Here is a 24491-nt window from a genome sequence, read left to right on the forward strand (position 1 = left end):
AGTATGCATAGACAAGCACATGATGAAACCCTGTACCGTGCATTCTCACACACACACACACACACACAAAATCTCATATGGAAAAAAAAATCTGAACGATCCATGAACCAGACACTTCAAGGTCACATCGCCTTGACTTCACTAAACAACAAAGAAAAAGCAATTAATACGTCATAGTGGTGAGGGGAGACTTAGAACCGGAAAAAAAATTCTGAACGATCCATGCACCAGACACTTCAAGGTCACATCAGCTTGACTTCACTAAACAACAACAAAAAAAAGCAATTAATACGTCACAGTGGTGGGGGGAGGCTTAGAACCGGCTCAAATCTCCTACTAATTTTATCACCTAATCTGTGTTGGAGTGTTGATATTTATGTCAAAATTATTCTGATATACCAACTGCTTGCTCAGTTTTATTATGAGAGTTAGTTGTAATAGAGTTAGTTGCAGTTTCTTGAAAATAACTAAGGGGCACCGCTCTTAGATCGTCTGAAGGTTTTTCCTGTTGTGCTTGTGTTTTGTCCTTAAAAAAATACTACAGAATGTTCACCCAGATCTCTCGATTTGATTACACAGAACTTTTTTCTATGAGAATGGTTGAAATCAAAAGTCAACGAGACGAACCCAACTACCTACTATAGATACTGAAATGAAACTGAATACGAACTCAAAAAAAGTTTTAATTTTTTTTGAAGTTGCTCATTGTTGTAATGTCAAAAATGTTATAGAGAGATACAAAATTAAAAGACCTTTCAAATAAGTTGTCACTTGATTATTATTCCTCTTTGAATTTTAACGTAGAAGTATGTTGGAAAAATAAAAGTTAAATGACTTATTCACGGTGGCTGGTTTTAACTGGAATGCACTATATAATACTGATGTTATATTTTTATTTTTACAACTTACAGAACTGCTGATGGTTTTCTTTCACACCGTCCAAATATTTCGTTGTTACAACACGTTGATATTTTCAATGAGAAATCATTTAGTTTATGATGGGTCGACATTTCATAAATGAAATTAGTTTCTGTAGTTGAATAAATTAGATTTTGATATTAAAGGAAATACTTGTCGTAAAAACTATATATTAAACATTCATAAAATAAGTATAGTAAACTAAAAAATAATCGCACAAATGAAACCACTTATCTCTAAGCAAAATTGAAATCAAGGCAAAAAGGGATTCAGAGGCCCTGACTTTAAGTTTAAATCAGTTGAGAGCCCAAAAAAATATAAAGAAGATTTTTTCATGTATACTTTAGGTTGGAAACGAAATTTAATAGCGGTAGCCTTAAAAATGGGGATAATACCAACGGTGATCCAGATAATGGGGAAAAAATAGGATGGAACGAAACATGGCGGATTAGGAGAAATAACGGATTCCATGCATCGTAAACAAAATAGTTAGCTTGTGCATATATAACTACAAATAATGTCGAGAAATTGATAAAAAAGTATTCTCATTATGGAACAGTGACAGAAGGCTATAATTTCGCATTAGAAAGAACGAGAGTGAAATTATTGGTGTTCGGTAGCGTGGAGCTGCGCTCTTTGACAATTTATGAATCGCAGAGAGAAGAGAACACGCATTTTTTATCGTGATATCGAAGTTAGGCGGTAGCTGAACCAATTTTATCTCGCATGAAGCACACCGTATCAATGTCTTGAAGTTAAAAAAAAATGTTATATTGAATATAAAGGTTATAAAAGATCTTGTCTCGTTTCATTATAGAGGATAAACAATCGCTTGTTCATATCTCTTATTTGTTAAAGTATTGGAAGAAAATCATAAACCTCAATACGGGTTACTTTGAAAACGTAAATGAAAAATAATATTATATTATCAAACCAATAAGTACCTTTTTATCATTTACAGGACATCTCTCATTATATTTTTTAAAGAAATTAGAGAATAGAGAAATTAAAAAAAAACATATAGTTTTTGTAACTTTCAACAGAATAGTTCTGGTCTTGCCATTTCTATTCGAAGGTAGGCAAATGAATTCTATTCTTTGTTTCACATTTCTCCTATCAATGAAATCTATTATCTTTACTAATATTTTAGAAATCTAGCCATGGAGCCCTCTTCTAAAAGTGATCAAAGGCATTTTCAATTAAATTCCTGAGAAAACTTCATATTTAATGGTTAGATATTTGTTTATTAATAAAATGCTTATGATAAAGGAGGAATAAAAAGATTAAAATGGTAGTAATTCAAAGTATTATTTATTACCATACAAATAAAAAATTATTGAGAAATCAGCAAAAAATTATTCATCATACAGAATATACTTTTATAGTCTTTAGTGCGAAACTTGTTTGCCTATGATTAAAATATCAACATTAGGAGTAATGGAACTTATCACACGAATAGCTCTTCTTGTCTTACATCAGAGCAGTTCAATGACTTTTTTATAAATGTAGCCCTGAATATGAATAATGAAATGAGCACACCCAATAATTCATTTTCAAATTATCTCCACCAAGTTCCATGCAATGCTGATAACTCGGTGAATTAGAAAATCGAGTTATTTAAGAAGATACGGATTGGTTTAATGTGAATAGCCTATGTGTGAATAAAAGCAAGACACAAACAGTTATGTTCTCGCTGTCTCATAATCTCTCAAATAATGTGAAATGTCTTGGTATAACCATTTATTCAAAGTTAACTTGGAAACTAGCAAAAAATCTAACATGCAAGGTCTATGCAATGAGACGGATAAAAAAAAATCGGTAATGAAGCTGCCCATACCACTAATCATGCAATGTTTCATAGTTCCTTAATTAATGGATTGATAAACTGGAGCACATCTGTTCATACCTCGAGAATATTTGAAATTCAAAAAAGAGCAATCAGAGCTTTAGCTGGAATAGGCCAAATAAAGAGCTGTAAGAATTGGCTTATTAAGTTCAATATATTAACTCTGCCATCATGTGTAATATACTGCAATTTGATACACATTCAAGAACATTTACAAAAGTTTACTACAAACGGTAACAACCATTCGTATAATACTAGGAACAAGGATAATATTAGAGGACCAAACCAAAGACTAGAAATAACAAGGAGATGTAACTCATACATATCATTGTACAATGCACTGCCCCAATCAATGAAAAATGCAACCCTCGCTAATTTCAAACCAAAACTGAAAAAACATATCTCAGAGAATGCGTCTGACTTCAGCTGTACAGAGTGACTATCGTCAATGTAGGTACTGTCTCTATGTATCTTTATTTTTACATTTCATTTTTAAATTTATATATTTATTTACTTTATTTTGTGCTTGTATCATATACAATTTTTATGTACTACCTACTCCTTTTCGGTAATTCTAATTGTAATTTATATATATTTTTTACATTATTGACTTGTCATAGCACTAAGGTGTAATAACTTGACCAACAGAAAATCTAATCTCACTCTTAAGTTCTCTTCAACACTTATTCTGCTTCTATAGTTATTTTTTAGGTACAAGAGTTCAGAAAATCTGTTCTCACACAAGTAACTCGTAACAAATGGCATCAAAAATAGCAGAGCTTGCCGGAAGAGCAAAGGGTACTCGGTTTTACATCCGATCCAGAAATTCGTTAAAGATTTCTGTTTAAAGTAATCTTTCATGGAATTATCTTCTGTAAGGTCGATAAAACTTTCTTTTAGTTCCAATTCATTTGGTGATATTCTCGAAAAAGGATTTCTGATCCAGTCCACTTTTGAATAATCTTCAGAGAAATACTTCTTGAAGCTTTTCCAAGTGAATACTGATATCTGAAACCACATCTGGCATTGGAGATATTTCATTTTCTTCAAAAAATGATGATAGAGTAAGGAATTCAGATGAATTCTCCTCCTGTATTTGTGAAAAAACAGGATCAACTTTCTCTTGAAGGAGTTTATTTTGTCACTGGCTGTGAATCTGTTGTGTTTGGTCCCTGAAGTCCCAAGTTCAGTGTGTTGAGTTCGTTAAAAATGTCGGCTAGGTAAGCCAATCTTGACAACCATTCATGATCAGCAAACAATTTTTTCATGTCATGATTTTTTTCACTTAAAAACATGAAAACTTCTGATCTCAGTTCAAAGATACGGTTCAAAATTTTCCTGCGAGATAACCACCTCACTTCTGTATGCAGGAGTGAAGTTTTGAACTTGCCACCCATTCCTTCACACATCAAGGAGAATAATCTTGTGTTTGGAGCCCTAGCCTTTATGAAGTAGTTAATAACTTTCATAGCATCTGATAGAACGGAGTTAATATTTTCCAGCATACCTTTAGCAGCTAATGCTTCTCGATGGATGACAGAATGCGAACTTTTGCATTCAGGAGCAACTCCTTTCATTTTTGCTGCTAGCCATGTCAATTTTCCTGACAAAGCCTTTGCCCCATCTGTACACAAGCCAATACATTTGGACCAGGGAATGCCAACTTTGAGCACATATTCATCATTTACCTTAAAAATGAGTTCCGCTGTGGTATGTGATTCAAGTGGTTTGCAGAAAAAACTCTTTTATCACCTCTTCATTATAATCAAATCGCAAGAAACAAGTGGTTGCGCCATGTTTGTAACATCACTGCTTTCGTCAACTTGAAGTGCAAAAGAAGTGTATTCTTAGAGTTTTAAAGCCAGTTGTTCTTCATATTATTAGACATATCGTCAATTCGTCTTCTTACTGTGTTATTTGACAGAGTTATTTTTTTAATTTCTTTGGCTGCCCTTTCTCCTAACACAGCTTGAACCATATCCACAGCGGCCGGCAGTAAAAGCGTCTCACCTATTGTGTGAGGTTTTCCATCTTTTGCAATTCTTAAACTAGCAAGGTATGACGCCTTTATCGATAAAGGCGTCATTCTAACTTGAGTTAGTATCAGTATTGACAAAATTCGTCAAACATTGGGTTTCTTTCTTTTAAAAATTAGATTTTCTTTTAAAAAATCAATAAGCCTACCAATCAAATCAGGGTGCTTAGTATTTTGGTGTCGCATCAGTAAAGAAGGCTTCATGGATTGGTTCGAAAGTGTTTCAAGACATACAACACATTGAGGAATAGGAATGTCACCGGTTTCAGTCACTGGCTTCACTATGAAAACGCACTGTAAGTAGCTTTCATCGTATTTACGATTGGCCGGTTTTTTAGAAGCTCCTTTAAAGAAGAAGAAGAGAATGTCAAAAATTGTTTCATAATTGAGTTTTTTTATACAAAATCAGAATTAATAATCACAACACCCACAACAAACCTGTAATGCCAAGTGAAAGTAAAATACAATACTTTTAAAGACCCACAGGTGAAAAATGAAACACCCTTTGTTTACCAATTGTACTATCTGGGGATTCCTTGGTAAAATTCCTAAAGTGTTTTATTGTTTTATTATTAGAATTATAAATTCCAATGTAATAGAAAAACAAAGATGTCAGGTCGTTCACTGGGTTATTTGTAGTTTGTTTTTCTAGAGACCCGTGAGCTGAGTCATGTTTGCTATCAACAGCATGTTGCTCACATCACTCACGCGTGCCACCTGAAACGTTCCCGTGTACCACTGGTGGTACGCGTACCACCGGTTGGGAACCCCTGCTATGAAGGTAGAAATGATTATTATTAATGTTCCTGACAAACGATATCGACAATCTGGAAACCAGATTTTCAATCGGAGTATTAACTAATATCTATTCAAGTGTTAAGTTAAAGTGTTTTCAGAAATATACCAAATTGACATTTCAAACCTTCATGATAAAACCGTTCAAAAGCCTATTTGGTATTTCTATATATATATATTATTATATTATATATATTATATTATATATATTATATATATATATATATATATATATATTATTTATTATAAAAATTGAGTTTCCGAGATTTCGTTGTCTTATTTTTTGGTCTTTGTAATGTTATTCGGCTTTTATAGTCATATATGGTAATCATATTTGGTTAAATGGAATTAATGAATTTACCGCTGAATGTGCATTAGACACTTGTTTTTTCGAATGACATGTGAAATGATAAGCAACTAAAACAAAAAAAAATATAATATGAATAACAGGTCACTCCTAAAATATAACCACTTTAATTTGAATAGAGAATAGTTTTGAAATCTTGAAAGTCTCAGATGTTGGATAGCTATCAATATTAGATATTGTGATTTTTTTATTATTAAACTCAGTTTTTCTATATCTTATAAAATCCATTATGTTGGGCGACACATTGAAATACTTTGTAAATTGTCTGAGTCGGTGATTATTATTCACAGAAGATTTTGGCATACTCAGACTTCGAAATCTACTTGAAATTGAAAATATATTCCGATGCAGGAGCGTAATTCCTCTCTACACAGACTGACACAATACGTAGGTACCAAAATTTAGTAAATTATGAAAGTAAAAGAGAACTTACGTGATGCACCCGTTGCAATTTATCGACCAAGTTAGCCACCTTTGGATCGACGCTTTGTATGTTTGTGTTCGGTTTCACTTCAGGATTGTACTTCTGCATATCCAGTCCTACGTCCACTACGGTTTTCGTATATCTAGAAAAATTATATTTTTAAAGTGAAAAAATAACTGGTATAACAATAATTGGAGAAAGTCTTTGTAACTTTAGAAGTTTTTCTCTTGAAAATCTAAACATTTACCGTTTTCCTTAAGTGGTAAGAAAGTAATTAGCAGGAAACTCTCAATTTCAAAACTATTACTTCATGCCAACAGCGCCATGTTCCACAAGAGAATCACACTTTTTAAACGAAGAAATCAAATTTCTTGGCCTTTCAACTACATCATTCGTTTGAATATATTATTGCGAAGATGAACTACTTTGAATCAAGAAAATATAATATCATCTCACAATCAACCACCTATTTGAAGATAAAAATAAACTGTTTCAAATGGAGAGCAATATCAACTTGATCTGAATACATATTGTTTGTTTGAATTTAAAACTATATTCCTTCAAATAAGGCAATTCGTTTGTAACAAGAGTTTTGTGGATCTATATAGAAAACTATATTATGATCGACTGAAGATAACAGGAATTTTATATAGAATGAACAGGGCTTCTTTTAAAGAAGTATTTCATTCATTTCAGTTTGAAAAAAACTGTTTTATTTGAACATAGATATTATTGAAAAGAATTTAAATTTAGTATTATGAGAAACTAACAATGTAGTATTGTGTTACCAGTTTTATGAAGTAAATTTAGATCCCATGCTTCAATTCGATCAACTTACAATCATAGGTTATAAAAATTTTATCAGAAAAAATATTTAGGTTTAGTGAAAAGTCACAATTCAAAAGTCGATTGAATATTCATTTCTGATATTTGTATAACTATATAATCTCTCAATAGTGTGCGGTTGGAATGTGACATTCAAGCAAAGATTAGCAAAGAAAATTTAATTCTCTATTGAGTTTTTTTATCATATGCTTTTTCAGGGTAATATGATTTGCAATTGCTTCAAATAAACCAATCATGATATATAATGTATTATTGTATTTCTTCCCTCACCATTTGTACCTGTTCATATAACAAATGAGATACTATGGATTTAAGTAACTAAAGGCATCCATATGAGAGGGACAGTTTATAAACAGAAGTATAAGTTCATCTTCGACAAGTAAATGAGTTTATTTGATTCATACAAATATAATCACTTGAAAAAAATGCCTTTCTTCAAAGGAAAACAATTAATTTCTCCTACGGAGATATTTAAATAGTGTTCCAAGTTAACATATTCTTTCAAAACCCAAAACAGTTTTGCTTCGAGATTAAATTTGCTCAGAGTGTATTGCGAATAGTTTTGTGGAAATGGATCGTACCTGGTTGCCTGGTTGAAAACAGAAATATGAACCTTAACTGAACTGAATTCTCAAAACACATCCAGTATGTGTGTTCATGTATTGTCGCGTGTGACATCTGGACATTATATTCTTTTGACGTGTGTCGAAAGAAATTAGAAGTATCACAGTTTGAGGCAAGATTTTTATAGTGAATACAGGTTTTGAAAACGGAAATGGATTGTTTTCCGAATCGTTAACCACTTCAAAAAAATACCTTCAAGAAAACTACAGAAATATGGAAAGTACCTCCATTTACATTTTTAAATTTGAATAAACATGAATTCTTTTTTGTTTGGTCGTTATTCAGGAATACCTATGCAACATTTTGAATAACTATTTCGTATATTCAGTAATATTTATGAGGAATGATATATTACATAATTAATCTAATAGTAACACTGATGATTTTCAAACAAGACTCAATCTCTAACGGAAGCAAAAAACTCTGGAAGGTTCGAAATAGATGAACATTTCAACCTAGTAGACCACTATTATAATATTCTGGTTTATGTTTGACGATAGTCGTGTCACGAAGTATTCTGGCGATGCATTGAATTTATTGGAGCCTCTGGAGACATCCTACATTTTGTTTTATAAGAGAGAGGACATTGTTAGATCACGATCTTCAGATGATGTGGTGCTGCAGGTTTTTTCGAGTTTTCCAGCAGCTGAAAAAGCAAATGCGCTACTGCGCTACTGGAAACAATGAAGTCGCCCCGGAGCGCCAATTAATTTTTATTGTTGTTTTTATTTTATTTATATCGTTGTTTCAAAAACTTCATTTGTGTAAAACTATAATAAATTAATTCACAAGAAAAAAAAATTAACCTTTTGAAATCGAAATTAGTTTTATTTCTAATTAAGTTTGATATAAATTCAACTTATCAGGTACACACATGAATGTAAATATCAAATGTATTGGTACAGGACCATGAATAAACTTTCCCTCAGTTATCTTGAAGGTGCGATTTTGTTTCATTCTTTTCATAAAAGAGGACGTATACTTCTTCATTCACAAGCGATTTTGGTGAAACTGGTGACACGTGTGAATCGTTACATTTGTGCCACGTGTCAGTATACGGGTGTCTGCAGTATGCTATATAATGCCCTTTGTAAGTAGTCCCACTGTGATTTAAAAGTGCATATATAGATTATTACAACAAGTAGCCACATTTTCTGCAGCAAAATTGTCCATATCCAATCCTTATAGAGGAAATTCAATGACAACATTCAATTTGCCTTCAAATTTTTCCGTTTGAGAGAATCTTTTTGAATGAAAACTTGTGGATTGATAGGGACTTTATGCATTTTCTCCTTTCCTTGCATTTCGAACACATCGGTTTTAAATTTCCATCTAAAGTTTCTTCTCTTGTGAACGAATCCAAGCATTGCCACAAACTCAATTGGTCGGTTTTTTGTGGTATGGAGACAGAAACAACCCAGAAAGGATCAAAGGTTTCTATGCATTTCATCGTGGATTTCAATTGACCAACGAAATTATCTACAATCTTATCCTCAAATATGTGAGCCATGACTCTTGTGCTCTTCTAAAAGATAACGAAAGAACTCCTGGGCGTCTTGATGGAATTACCCATGAATCGAGGAGCAGAACTTTGAATCAATTAAAAAAAGGTCATATAATAATGATAAACATAAAAACTAATAATTTTTCCAAAATATTAATAAAGTAGTTAATGAACACATTCTTGTTTTGACATGCACTTATGAATGATTTTTATGTTTTCACAATATACCAATAATAATAGAATATGCTGAATGGGAATGAAAAAACCTATAAAATAAAAACACAAAATATTTTGTCAAAACACCCAAAATATGGAATTTTTGATAGAGAGATTGAAAAGAAATCGAAGAAATGTCACGTTACTAATGCAAACGCACACACAGTCTTCTTTCTACAAACAGGCATCAAAAGAGTGAAAATATTCTATATGCTATATTTGATGTCTTTATCTGAAGGTTGAATATACACAGGATGTTGTCCGTAAACTCAGTTCAGTAATAGCAAAAATATTCCTTGGAGAATGATCATAGAATAAATGACAAATTGGTAAAAAACCGATACCAGAAAACATACATATGTATGTCTATAAAGACGTCTCGGAGAGGTATGGAAAAATGTGGAATGTGATCTATGAGCAACGGCAAGAGTTCCATCTAAAATGCTTTTGTTAACTCTTCTACATAGCGACTAGAAAACTGATATAATAATTAGTAATAAGAATTCATTCAGGCATGCGCCTCATTACTGAGATAAAAATTTTACTGATAAATAAAATTTCTGTCGTTCGCTTCAGCGTTGTTCGAGGTATGATACTGTGAAAGAATTCAATTTTCAATTATGGGAAATCATCGACTTCGTGTTAAGGCCAAATAGCCCGAAACCAGTCTGCAAGTGTGCCCGTTTCAACACTGGTAAAAATTTTTCCACCGGTACCGGTGGCAATTTAATTACCGCCCATATTAGCGAGAAATTACTTTCGTGTGTGATCTCACATTCCATGCGGAATATTATTTTGTAATTCTACCCCGAAGACAAGTGTGGAATTTTTCAGTGTAATTTTTCATTTTGAGTGTACTTTTGTGTTGAAATAAAACTTTATAGGGTAAATTTGCGATATAAATTTATATCGAGATATTACACTCTTGACAGAATTTTACAGTAGAATTTTACACTCTTATATAATTTCACAGTGGAATTCAATACTCTGATAAAATTTTACGGTGTAATTTTTCATTTACGGGTTATATTACCTTGGGATATTCCGTTGTAAGAAAGTCCGTATTCAGAGAAGTTTTGAAGACAATGATACCTCAATCGGATGTTGACTCTTGACTCTTAAGTGGCCATTTTTTCTCATGATTTAGATAATTGAATGCACAAGAAATATTACACATTGATATATTAAAAAAATATATATATATACAAAATAAGTTCATATACATTCTTGAAATGAAATTCTACAAAACATTTTTTTTTCATTTTGATAAAAGTCAAATAACAGTACAAAATAAAAAAAAAAACATTCTTCAAACTAACACATTTTCTTTCTTGCTCATGGTGGTATTATTCGGAAAGAGAAATGAAAGTAATATTTCTTTTTCTTTTTTCCTGAATTTCTGTTATTATCCTAAAAGAGAAATGAAATATCATCAAATGAATAGGTTTAGAAATCTAAAAACACAGTAAGTTGACGAACACACATTCCTAGAGAGAAACTACTACTAGTTTGACTTCAATATTAATATTTCTCAAAAATGTTTGATACATATTCAACCGTTTAAATAAAAAATTAGATTTTTCCAAATGTTTTCCAACATCTGAAATATAGCAAATATAGCTATAATGATATGGTATGAAGTGGTGATGAAGTGTTTTGTTCACCTCTTCAACAGAAACAAAAAGATCCTAAAGTGTTTCTCGATTCCTTCAATTTTGAGTTCCAACTTGCCTCCCATCGCAAAAATGTTTTCAAGTTCAATAATAAGAATCACAAATCCTCAAATTTATCCAAAATTATGAGAGATACGAATAAAACGTTCAGATATTTTTTAGGTGAATGGAATTACGATTTAACATTGTCGATATATGCAACCACCAATACGAAACTTTATTCCTCATCGAAATTCATTTTTAAAATGGATCGTGCATACGGCGTCACTGATGAGTCACGCCACTGCTATCGAGTATATTTCTTTTTCTCAATAACATTCAGTAATTATCACAAACATTTTCAAATATATGTTCTGTAATTATTTGAAAATCAGTTAAAATAATATATGTTGTACTATTCCATATAGTATGAAATAATTCGCGATGTGAGGTTAGGATATACTTGTAATAAAAAAACACTCTAAAATGCATAACGAGAAAACTCAATGAATTCATCTGTTTATTGGACTAGTTATTGAAATTTTACAAGAAATGTACTCACCTTCTTTACTTATTATCACCAACAACAAAAATATTCTAATGCACACGTCAGACAAACCGATGCGCTTCTGTAGACAAGAATGAACAATACAATAATCACTCACAAATACAAGCGTAACTTTACATTCGATAAAGAGATGACGAAAATTTACACTTCACTAAGAGGGAATACCCATCGTCCAGTTAGTAATTCTCTCCACATGAAATAATACGTTATGATTTCACACATATATTAGATGAATATTTAATTCTCAATGAAAAGTACATTGCCTACTGAAATTACGCTCGGGGATGTGAATTATTCAATAGAGAGAGTATATTTTCAATAAAACTGAAGTAATTTTCTTCGTTCGAAATGAAAATTCCGAGGTAAATTTCAATCATTTTTCCCGGTGAATAATTGAAAATCGTTGTGTCGCCAAAGCATGTGCCAGAATTTGTTCTGTGAAGAATCCTGCATTGACACCTGTCTTATATAATCCAAAGGCTTTCGTGATATTAGCCAGGGGAGTAGTTATTTTCTGATTGGTGTCAGTCCATGAACCTACTGTGTAGGTAAGGAAAGACTGGCCTGAATGAATTATTGATTAGCGAAACAGTAATATTTACTTTTTCCGCACTTAATTTTTGTTATCATTGACTATTCGCATGTATTTTATAGTTTTTCATGATTCTTCATCGGTCTATGATTTCAAAAGGCTAATAAATTATATTATTTATTCACGCCAGATTATCAGATTGGCATTCACATTCTGAACTATACAGCAAAATACAACGTATGCAAGTTTGTTTGATCATTTCGAATATCTAGCATGTTTTGATCTTCATTCTTTCGTAGTTCTTCGTGAAATGGATCATCTGATAACATTAAAAGCATCTTTCAGCGATGAGGTAATTGAACCTCAATGAGACATGAACGTTCAATCGATTAATTTATTTTTGTAATCACTAAGCCATTTCTAGAATATTAAAAAAGTCTCAAATTAATGGAAACCGAACACAAATAAATGGCAAGGTACTGAATAAAATGTCAATACAAATTTGACTTTCGTATGTGAACATGCCGACTCTTCTATTTTTTTATTATCAACTCAGAACAATGCACAGTCTATGAGTAAAAATTATGAACCAATTGAAAAAAATATCAAATGACAAAAACGGCATATGTATCTTGTAGAAAGAAATCCACCAAGTGACATTGGCTGATACTAGAAAATGAACATTGGTACTTTTACTTCCAAAGTACAGGAACGTAATTATTATAATTTCATGAGTAATTCAAGCTGTATACACTCAAGTAATTGAAATAAAAAAAAAAAACTCACTCTGCGATTCGTTCTCCATTCCAACACTGCTTGTCTTTGCGCTCGGCAAAGGATTCGTCCTGACACAGTGTGTTCGCGAGATTGGCGTAGAATCCTTTTGTTTTACCGATTGCGGAAAGAAAATGAGAAAGTTCATTTTCGGGTAGCGGAGAGAAATTTCTTGGGTTTGTGGATCGAGGTTTTCCACTAGACGAAATAAGCGTTGGAGTGCTGGTTTCTGCTATCAGAGGGTCTTCTTTCTGGGAGAATTCTGCCGCGCCGCATGTTTTTTTCACCTGGAAAAATAAATGGACATTAGATTGGTGGTCAATAAACTTGTGAAACAATGCTATTGTGTTGAATTACTGAGTAAATAATTCAATGTGAGGAATCCCTATTTACTTATTTCGTTTGTTGAAGAAGCTATACGATGTTTATACATCCTTTTTGCATCAAAAATAATTTTTTTGCACAAAAAAGTAGATAGCCTTTATTTCACATTACGAATTTGCATTGACTTCTGATCTTTTCCATCAACGCCTAACTTAATTATTCTAGATGCTAACAAAATCCTTATTGAACATATTTCCAAATCTATTTGTAAAAATATTCCTTCATTCATCGAAATAATAAGATTATAAGATCGTTTGAACATTTTCTTTTTTTTTGAGTAGGAGATTGTGGATCCAGCGAAGGGTGAATGTGGGTGAACAAGAGGAACTGAAATTTCGTTATTATAATAATATAGTGACTACTCGTTTTGTTCAAGTCTATTATAGTAAGGTAAATTTATTAATTAGTAGGCATAGTACAAACACATTCAAAACAGCGCCATAGCGTTAAATACATGACTGACCAGATATCTGTCTACCACTACCACCAGTGTTGTCCCAAATTCATAAGAGGTGCACAGAAAAAAGTACCAGATAGAAAAAACTACTGAAATAGTGAAGGGTGAATAATTAATATATTCAGCATATATTCACCCTTTTCCTTGCTATAGTTATAGTTTTTCATCAATTTTGAATCCCAATTCAACAATAATGATGAATAATTGGGCGAGAAAAGATGGTCACTACAGACAAAGTGACAACTGACATGAACATGTATAAGCAAATCATGTAAGAACGATTTCATTTCAAAAATAACACATATGTCATTCATCTAAGGTTACTTAGACTGATTTGATAAAAAACATGTTGAAAAAATACTAAAATGGCGCACTGAAAATATTTTGAGGTAACAAATGTACTAAATTTAGTACAGTACTAAACGGCAACACTGACTACATACGTCAATTGAGTGGAAGTTGCATGAAAAACGAGTATGTATACCGATTAGCTTTTGATTTGTCAAAAAGTCTCGATGCGAGAAATTATATTGATCCGATTTTGTACACATGTTAATAGACAAAATCTGTCGAGCGTTTTTTGTTCTTATCTTTAATTCATGAACCACAATGTGAAAAAATTTACCTAATATCAATTAATTCTCAAATGTAAACAACATTAAAAATTGAAGTGCCACCTCTACATTGTCAAGTAGCAACTCTGTGAATGGGATGCTGCTACATGTTTGGATCTCTTTATTATTTCTTTATCAAGAGTAGATCGAAAGTTTTGACACAATATTCTACAAGGGGAAAAGGTCTAAGTAATCACATCAGGGATATTATATACATCTTATAACTGATCAAAATTGTGGAGAAAGTTTTGAAAAACAAACGAGCTGAGAGTCACAGTGTTTTCAGTCTCATTTTCGAAGTATTGAATGAATTGGATGTGGTACCTCAGAAACCGAGAAAATCCGGATGTTAACATTAAATCAAAGTTTTGATAATTCCATACTGCACATTTTGGAGTTTGGTATTCTCATGTCAAAAGGTAACTTGGACGAAAACACCAAAAACCACGAAGAGAGAGAACAAGCTGCTTTGACATTTTGTCAAACAAATTTGGGCAACTTACAGGCGAATTTGGAAGTGGAGATATTCCTCCCTGAAACAAACAAAGGTCCTAGAATGCAAAAACATTCTATGACCCAGACATATATCTAAAAAAGTATGGAATTCCGAGCTACATTTTCAGACGTATTCTGAAAATCACAATGTTTTTCATGGAAAAGTCATGAAAATCGGGAACTACCAGAAAAATGGCAAGAGCATGATTGGTCGGTGCTGTTATTATGAATGTTTACTAAGCAAAATAATGCTCGCTATGGTCTATAGTTAATGAATCTAACCTAATGTAACACGAATTATTGAAATGAAATAGTCTAATTTCTAATAGATCAGGTTAGGTTGGTTACCTTAGTTTTGAAAAATAGTTGTGTAATGTTTATTACTCATATGATCGTGTTTAGGAAGAATTCCCATCTGACTACTCAGGAGAAAGTATAATTTTCGGCGTCAGGGCGAGATTTAGAAAATGTCGGTAAGAAGGTTTCAAACTTGAACATCAACGGCATTGATTTCCCTTTTTCATGAACTTCCTCTCCCCTTCCGGTCCAGACGTCCTGCAACCGCCCTTCGGCAAAGGGTTACTGATTCTAAGTAATTTGGAATATGTTGGAATTATGATATAAATTATATGCATGCTATATGAATATACGATGACAAATAAGTATATCTGTTAAATTGTGTGAAAGTGTGTGTGAGAGCGTTGGCTTTTAAATAATAATTTAAAAAATTCTTAGAATGCACGCCTTTTGATCCATTGAGCTTGGTATATGAAAAATATATGTTATCCGGTAGTTTTCAGAAAAAAAATACAGTTTTGAATTGAAATTTTACTGCTGAAAATTATAATTACTTGTCAAAAATATTAATGTAAAACAATCAATTTCGTGGTTGGAGATGAAAATTTGGTCAGCTTTGAAATGCTTTTCACTGATCTCATTTCGAAAGCAAGGTACATCGGCTATACATGATGGTGGTTGAACCCATGATAACATACGCATCTCTGGTCTGGTGGCCAAAGATGAAGCAGCCGACTGCTATCAACAAACTAGGCAAGGTGCAAAGACTTGCATGTTTGGGAATGACGGGAGCAATGATAATTACCCCAACAGCTGTATTGGAGACACTTCTGAATCTACATCCCCCTTGTGATAATGGGGGAGGATAGGATGGGCCAATTCAGACTGGAAAACTCACCGAACTAAAAAAGATCGGACCGAACAAAAATTTCGGAACATGTGGAGGAGCACATATTGAATATGTGCATGGACCACATGACACCGAAGTACACCTTTAACACAAATTTCACGGCCAAAATCATGAGCCGTGAAGAGTGGACGACCATTGGTCATCCCGAAAATGTTTGGAAAAAACACCTGGTATACAGATGGATCGAAGATCAAACATGGAACGGGAGCTGGAATATACCGAGAGGATAGAAATTTAAACTACAGTTATCCGCTAGGACTATACACATCAGTCTTTCAGGCGGAAGAGTATGCTATCTTGCAGTGTGCAAAGCTTATTAAATTGAGACCTCAAAGAAATGAGCAGATCAATATTTTAACAGACAGCAAGAGCGCACTAGGGGCTCTGACAAACCCGAAGGTGACATCAAAGCTGGTCTGCCATTAAGAACTGAATGAACTCGCAATCACGAACCAATTAACTTTGTACTGGGTGCCAGGGCATTCAGGAATCACAGGTGATGATGAAGCTGGATCATCAATTTCATATATAGGTCCTGAACCAGCTCTGGGGGTACCAAAATCATTGGTACGAAACCAGATTAGGACATGGACCAATAAGAAGCACACATAGTACTGGACAAAAGTACCTGGAAACAAACACAGTAGAACCTTCATTAAGGAACCGTCCGAGAAAAAAACCGAAGAACTACTTCAATAAACCTGAATAAAACGGGGCTGTACAATGGAGACCTCAGCTGCAGATTATGCAACGAAGGGATAGAAACAGCTCTACACATCTTATGCGAATGTGAGGCACTGAATCACAGGAGGCAGGCAATATATGGACGTACAAAGTAACGTTCAGAAGAATATGACGTACATACAACACGGAACCTGTATTGGTGAAGAGAACCGACACTAACGAACACCTCACGAAAACCAGGCCACCAAACACGAACTACGATTCCAAAAATTGCATTTACCGGATACCCTGCGAGTGCGGAGAATTATACATCGATGAAACTAAAAGACCATTGGAAATTCTCATTGCCGAACACAAGAAACACACAGCGAGGAAAAACCAGTAAATCAGGAATAGCAGAGTATGTTTGGGCTTATCAACATAACATTAAGTAGGCTCAAGCTGAAATAATCCACAAGGAGGAACATTAATTTTGGAGAAAATTCAAAGAAGCCGTATATATGTTTTCCAACAACGCATTTAGCCAAGCTAGCGTAGAGATACGCAACATATCCGTGTTAGGAATCACACGTTAAAAGGTAAGACCTCGTTAATCCTTGGCTCGCACAAGTTTCGACTTCTGAGGGTTGTCGTTCGTAGGGGTGCGACAGCTGGTTAACGGAAAAACAGATTTTAAACAGATATGGATAAAGCGGAACACGACCAACTCCCGCCAAATGGTTAGTTTCCGCTAAAACCAATGAAGCGGAGAGAGGGAAGAGGGGATAGGTGAAAGCACTCAAATGACCTATAAAAAGTCAGTTCTCTGAGGAATAAGTCCAGTTATTACCCTAAAACGATTATGGATACTAACAATCGAAACGTCGTGAAGTAACTTGGTTTGGAATCTTTCAATTATCAATTTTCATTTCTTGTTATTGATTTTTTAATTTTCATTTCGTGTTAATGGTTCCATTTATTAATAATTTTTTGGTTGTTGCTTGTATTTTATTTGATTAATTTCAGTTTCAACTATTCATTGACGAAACAGGTACAAGTAAGAACTTGACAAAAAATAAATAATAATTGCACAAATAAATTTTCCCTCAGTTATCTTAAAGGTGCGATTTTGTTCCATTCCACTCACAAACGATTCATGTGAAATTTGTGACACGTGTGAATCGTTGTATTTGTGTCACGCGCCAGTATACGGGTATTTGCAGTAATGCTCTCTGTAAGTAGTCCCACTGTGATTTAAAAGTGTATATAGATTATAACAAGTAGCCACATTTTCTGTTGCAAAATTGTCCATATCCAATCCTTCTAGAGGAAATTCGATGACATCATTCAATTTGCCTCTAAATTTTTCCGTTGGAGAGCGATTCTGATGGAATTTGTGACACATGTGAGTCGTGGTATTCGTGCCACGAGCCATTATACGGGTGTCTGCAGTAATGTCCTCTCTAAGTAGTCCCACTGTGATTTGAAAGTGCATATAGATTATAATAACCAGTAGCCACATTTTCTGGTGCAAAATTGTCCATACCCAATCCTTCTGCAGGAAATTCGAAGACATCATTCAATTTGCCTCTAAATCTTTCCGTTGGAGAAATATTTTTAAATGTATTACCAAAATATGGGGAAACTTGTGGATTGATAGGGACTTTGTGCATTCTCTCCTTTCCTTGCATTTTGAACACGTCGGTTTCTCATTTAAATCCAAAGTTTCTTCTCTTATAAACGAATCCAGGCATTGCCACACACTCAATTGGTCGGTTCTTTGTGGTATGGAGAGAGACAACTCCCAGAAAGGATCAAAGGTTACTTGAAGAGTGTCCAACAGTGTGTGCATTTCATCGTGGATTTCAATTGACTAATGAAATTATCTACAATCTTAGAGTTATGCATCCTCAAATATGTGAGCCATGACTCTTGTGCATTTCCGCTGTCGCTCAATTTTTCGTAAATCTCCGTTAAAATTGGTTTAAGTTTCTCGTCAATTATATTAACGTCTTCATGTAAAACTTCTAGAAGATAACGAAGAAACTCAAGTCAATTTATATCATATTAGACAATGTAAGTCCAACTAATGAAATGCACTATGAAACATTGTCAACCACCTTCAAAAAAAATCTGTTATTCAGATTCACATAATAGAAATGGATGGAAATATTGACAATACGGAAAATATTTCGATTGTGAGTATTTCAGATACCAAAAGTAACACTAATAGAATTGCCCCTCACTACACACAGATCAGTTTTCGTCTTTTCAAAATAGATATACGTAAGATAAAAAATAGAGTCCAAATACAAAGCATTTATGCATAATTTAACACATGACAACGTTGTTCCGACCCACCATAAGTCTCAACGTCTTCAGTTCAATCAGGTTGAAGCCCTTTTAGCTGATTCACAAATGCATTGCTGGACTTGAATGTCCTTAAAGGATAAGTCTGAGTAAGTGAGGACAATGACATTTTTCCTCACGAAAACGCCATTTACGAGATCGACAGAAAATTCAATCCTCGATAGTCGAGACTCCCCAAGGCGGTAATTTGCAAAGCTGAAATTCGACATCGACCGCCTACGATCTCCCAAAATATCAACTCTTCTTTCGGCACTATCGCAATCCTGCTAGATATCCAGAAAGCTTTCGATAAGATCTGGCACGCAGGCCTAATCTGGAAGCTTATCCAAATTAGCCTTCCACATGTATTCTGCATTTCACTGCAAGACAACTTGCTGAAAACCAGAGCCCAAATACAACCCATATATGGTTCGACACCAGTCAACTCTGTTTAGAGTTTTTGTTTTGCTAAGTCACTCACTTCATGAGTGACTTAACAAAAATATTCCCCTGTCAATGAGCCAAAAAACCTGATATTATCATCATCATTGTGAATAAAAAACAAGATTGAATTATCGAATGTTAGATATTGTTGTATGTTTGTTTGAAGGTGACAATGTTTCATGATTCATCATTTTCATGAGGAAAATGATTTGAAATCCCTAAAAGAAACAATACAAATCAAAAATTAAAAATAGTTAAAAATTAAGCAGTTATATTAAGCAAAAAACCTCTGAAACGAAATTACAGTGAAATCAAATACAAGAAAAAAAATAGAACAATTAAAAAAAATAAAAAAATAAAGAAATTCCAAGTCAAGTACTTCACGACGTTTAGATTGTTAGTATCCACAATCTTGGAATTGCAGTCCACGTTTGGTGGCCTGCCTTATGTGAGGCTGCTACGGATAGTGTTTCCGGATCTGGAGCACGTTCTGTGTTGTACTTGCACCCAATTCTTCTTAACCCTTCCAGTAATCCTCTGATGTTTGGAAGCACTGATTGTGACAGCTTCTCTTCCTTGCGAGGCTCTTGTTGTCTTTCAGCCAAAGTCTGTTCCACAATCGCCATGTAGCCATTCCGTTGAAGATCATTTTTGATGATGTCTAGTTCTTTCTCGAGACCTTTCTTCGTAATACAGAGCCCGAAAGCACGGTCTAATAGAGTATTGATGATTCCTCTTTTAGTCGATTGATGTTGGTTGGATTCGTGGTTCAGATGGTTTTTGGTATACAGATGTTTCCCACTTAAAGTCGGTCCTCTTTACCAATACATCTCAGAATGGCAAATTCGTTGCTTAACGCTGTTGATGTGCTTCAGGAAGGCGTCTGGTTCAGTGTTCTCTTTGTTCAATATTATGAAGGTGCCGTCAACATATCTCAACCAGACTCGGGGTTTTTTGTGGGCTTCTTCAATAGCCAGAGTTTCACACCACTACATATGCAGTGTCACCGATAAAGTTCGCATCAAATGGGAAACTTTTTTATTTATCGTTTTATGTGAAATTTGATTTTGGCAGTAGATTTTGCTTAAGAAATGATGTCAAATGGCGTCTACAAAATAGGTCACGTGATTTCCTTAACCTGTCAAAATTGACATTTAAAAAAAGAAACATGGAAAAATTACATTATTCTTCAAAATAGCCAAAAATATCAAAGGATAAAAATATTTTCTTTTGTAATTTTATACCCACACACCAAGTTTCAAACCCATAATAATAAGTATTTTATATTTTCACTATTTTTCCGCACTCCTGCTTTTTCTACTTATCAAAATTTAAGCACACCTGTACTAAATCATTTATTTTAACTAAACTCGTCACCGAATTTCTTTTTTTGTAATATAATGATATCTTAAGAGCTTCTTTGATGTTAAAAACAAATTTTGAAAAATAAAAGTTGTCAAACTTGATGCAAAATTCATCTAGTTTCAACGGGGCTTTCCAAACTATACAATACTTGAGTTTTTTAATGAGCAAATGGCCTCACAATATGAATTAGAACAAAACGGAACATTAGGAAACAATATCTTAGAGTGTTTATTGTTTTTTTAACAAAAAATACAGTGGAATTCAATCTTAATTAAAAGGAACTGAAAATAAACATGTACCTATACCTAATAGCAAAAAAACACGAAAAAAAGACTCACGACATTAAAAACACTACATTTCTGTATGTCTTCCATCGAGTTCTATGCAGATAATTGTCCTTCTTGATACATCTTTTATTGATTTGTTGATACTCACAGGGTTTATGTTCAAAATAGAGTTTCTAATAACAGTTTCTAGGTGATTCACGTCACGAAAAGGTCTTTGTTCATAAACGATTTGTTTTAAGTAACCCCACAAAAAAGAATCTAGTGGAGTTAAATCTGGCGACCTAGGCGGCCATATTTGCTCCATATTTCGCCCAATAACTTTGCCCCTAAACAATTCTAATAGTTTCTTTTTGACTTGTCTTGAACTATGAATAGGAGCCCCGTCACATTGATACCACAGACTGTGTCTTATTTCAACCGGCATATTGTCCACTATATCACTGATCTCAGTATTTAGAAATTGCAAATAATCCTGAGAAGTTAAATTGTGTCTGAAAAAGAATGGTCCCATTACCTGATTATCTAAAACACCGCACCACACATTTGTTTTAAATGAATATTGGCCCCGACATTCTATCACAAAATGAGGATTTTCCTGAGCCCACCACCTACAATTCTGGGAACTGACTACGCCGTTCGATGTGAAGGTACCTTCGTCGGTCCATAGGATTTTGTAAGGAAATTTTCTGTTTAATTCTACTTTTCCTTGGTACCAGAAAGAGAAATCTAGTCGAACATCGAAATCTCTTTCCTTTAAGGTATTTATAAATTTGGGTTTGTAGGGTTTGAATTTATTTTTATGTTAAATTGCTCTTACGCTTTCTCTTTTAACGCCAGTTCTATCTACAATATTGGTAATACTTGATTTTTCCTGTTCGATAACATCCAGGCAGACAGCCAACTGAACCTCATCATTATTGCGTGATGGATTATGACGTTTTTTAAAAGTATTTTCAACTGAACCAGTCAGTTTAAATTTTTTTAAAATCCTACTTACAGTGGATTGCTGTACATGTCTACCAGGATGTCTTGCGTTAAAAATATCAGCCACTTGTCGATGCAATGTGTTTTCACCACAAATTAGCACAATTTCAATTTTTTCTTGTAAAGATAACATATTATTTTAATTTTCATACATTACATTGAACTAACGGGCATTAATTTATTCAGTGACAGTGACGTTTTCTAAAACACATTATGTAGTTTCATATTTTTTCACAGCCTACCCAGTTTTTTTAAATTAGTGTTGTTAGCGGAGTAGGTAAATGTAAATACTATGAGTTTTTTTCTTTTATTGAATGGGCTTCAAGAATCACGAAATGATGTTTCCTAATGTTCCGTTTTGTTCTAATTCATATTGTGAGGCCATTTGCTCATTAAAAAACTCAAGTACTGTATAGTTTTGAAAGCCCCGTTGAAACTAGATGAACTTTGCATCAAGTTTGACAACTTTTATTTTTCAAAATTTATTTTTAACATCAAAGAGGCTCTTAAAATATTATTATATTACAAAAAAAGAAATTCGTTGACGAGTTCAGTTAAAATAAATGATTTAGTACAGGTGTGCTTAAATTTTGATAAGTAGAAAAAGCAGGAGTGCGGAAAAATAGTGAAAATGTTTTTATCCACTGATATTTTTGGATATTTTGAAGAATAATGTCATTTTTCGATGTTTCTTTTTTCAAATGTCAATTTTGACAGGTTAAGGAAATCACGTGACCTATTTTGTAGACGCCATTTGACATCATTTCTTAAGCAAAATCTACTGCCAAAATCAAATTTCACGTAAAACGATAAATAAAAAAGTTTCCCATTTGATGCGGACTTTATCGGTGACACTGTATATGCTGGCTATAACTGGTGAAAGTGGCGATCCCATTGGCAGTTTCTCGTCTTGACACATAAACATAATATCGAGTGGTCCCAAACTGAGATCATACACAGGGAGGAAACTGGTTTAGGTGGAAATTCAAAGAAGCTGCATACATGTTGTCCAACAATGTATTCAGCTAAGCTAGCGTAGAGATACGCAACATATGGAAACCCATAATTAAAGTATTTTTTTTCTCGATTATCAAAAACGCATTTGGGATAAAAAGCTCTCATAAAAAAATAATACTTTTGAAGGAGTGTCCAGTTTCTACTACTCTTAAGTGAATTATCAATAAGCATCTAAGTAGGCCATCGAATGAATCTGAGATAAGACTCTAGATTTGTTGAGTTAGACCAAAGCGCCGCTATTCGTTTGAAGGATCCGATAAGAACAAGTTTTATAACATTACTAGTCAAAATGCTTGACCGACTGAAATAAGTCAAATTCTTTGAAAAACCTTTTTTATATCAAACTCATTACATAATTTAGTGAAAAGAATGGCTTTCTTCAAGTAAACCGGCGAGACAACCAATTGAATTAAACAATTCACGAGATAATTTGTCATAATGAATACAATCCTAACAAACTTCCAAGTTAGCAAGTGGAACGTAAAACTCCTGAAATTCGCAAACGTGCAACTTCGCGGACTGCTTGTAACTCTAATTGTGAGTACTCGGTGCTCATGGTCTCTAATCTGAAATACGTTGGCATTATTACCAAAATCAGAATGTCTTCATTTATTGAAAATAATGACAGACGATTCTCACAAGGTGGATCAAGATTGATATTAGTGGAATTTGCCAAAAGAACCAAGATTGAGAGACTAGGACATCTAACACTCCTAAATGAACTGATACCATTGTTAGAGGAGGTTGAATGGAGGACTGACCTGGAATTTACATAGGATCAAGAGGAATAGCGAGGTTGCTGCCCAGATACACAATAGTGGTCCAACCCTTGATAACATATATGGATCTTTAGTTTGGTGGCCAAAGATAAAATAATCTATTGTTATTGATGCTTCAATTGTGCTATGAAGGCTTGCTTTGTTGGGAAAAACTGGAATGATGAGAACCACACCAACAGCATCATTAAAAAAACTCCCGAATCTATCCTTTTTGACCCAAACTTTACGGTTGAAGTCAAACTGTGATAAGCTACTTGTTGTGTTACTACATATCTGTCTTCCAGGTAGATGTATATGCAATTTTGCAATGTGCAAAGAACATAAGTTTGAGGCATCAAGTAAATT

At 33.6% G+C, this 24491-nt stretch overlaps 1 protein-coding gene across 3 annotated transcripts in view; it reads right to left on the minus strand.

The window, feature by feature from the left end:
• dally (division abnormally delayed protein) overlaps positions 1-24491 on the minus strand; it is a 670712-nt gene that overhangs the window by 33216 nt on the left and 613005 nt on the right. For all 3 annotated transcript variants that reach the window (XM_074185539.1, XM_074185537.1, XM_074185538.1), the window contains 2 exons: positions 13114-13388; positions 6395-6527 (listed from right to left, as the gene is read on the minus strand). In XM_074185539.1, the coding sequence (XP_074041640.1) occupies positions 6395-6527; positions 13114-13388 (408 nt within the window). The remainder of the gene's footprint in view (positions 1-6394; positions 6528-13113; positions 13389-24491) is intronic.

The sequence above is a fragment of the Leptinotarsa decemlineata genome, unplaced genomic scaffold (genome assembly GCF_025532065.1).
Source record: "Leptinotarsa decemlineata unplaced genomic scaffold, Ldec_3_MD MMD2_tig00026375_RagTag_RagTag, whole genome shotgun sequence".
NCBI lineage: Eukaryota > Metazoa > Arthropoda > Insecta > Coleoptera > Chrysomelidae > Leptinotarsa > Leptinotarsa decemlineata.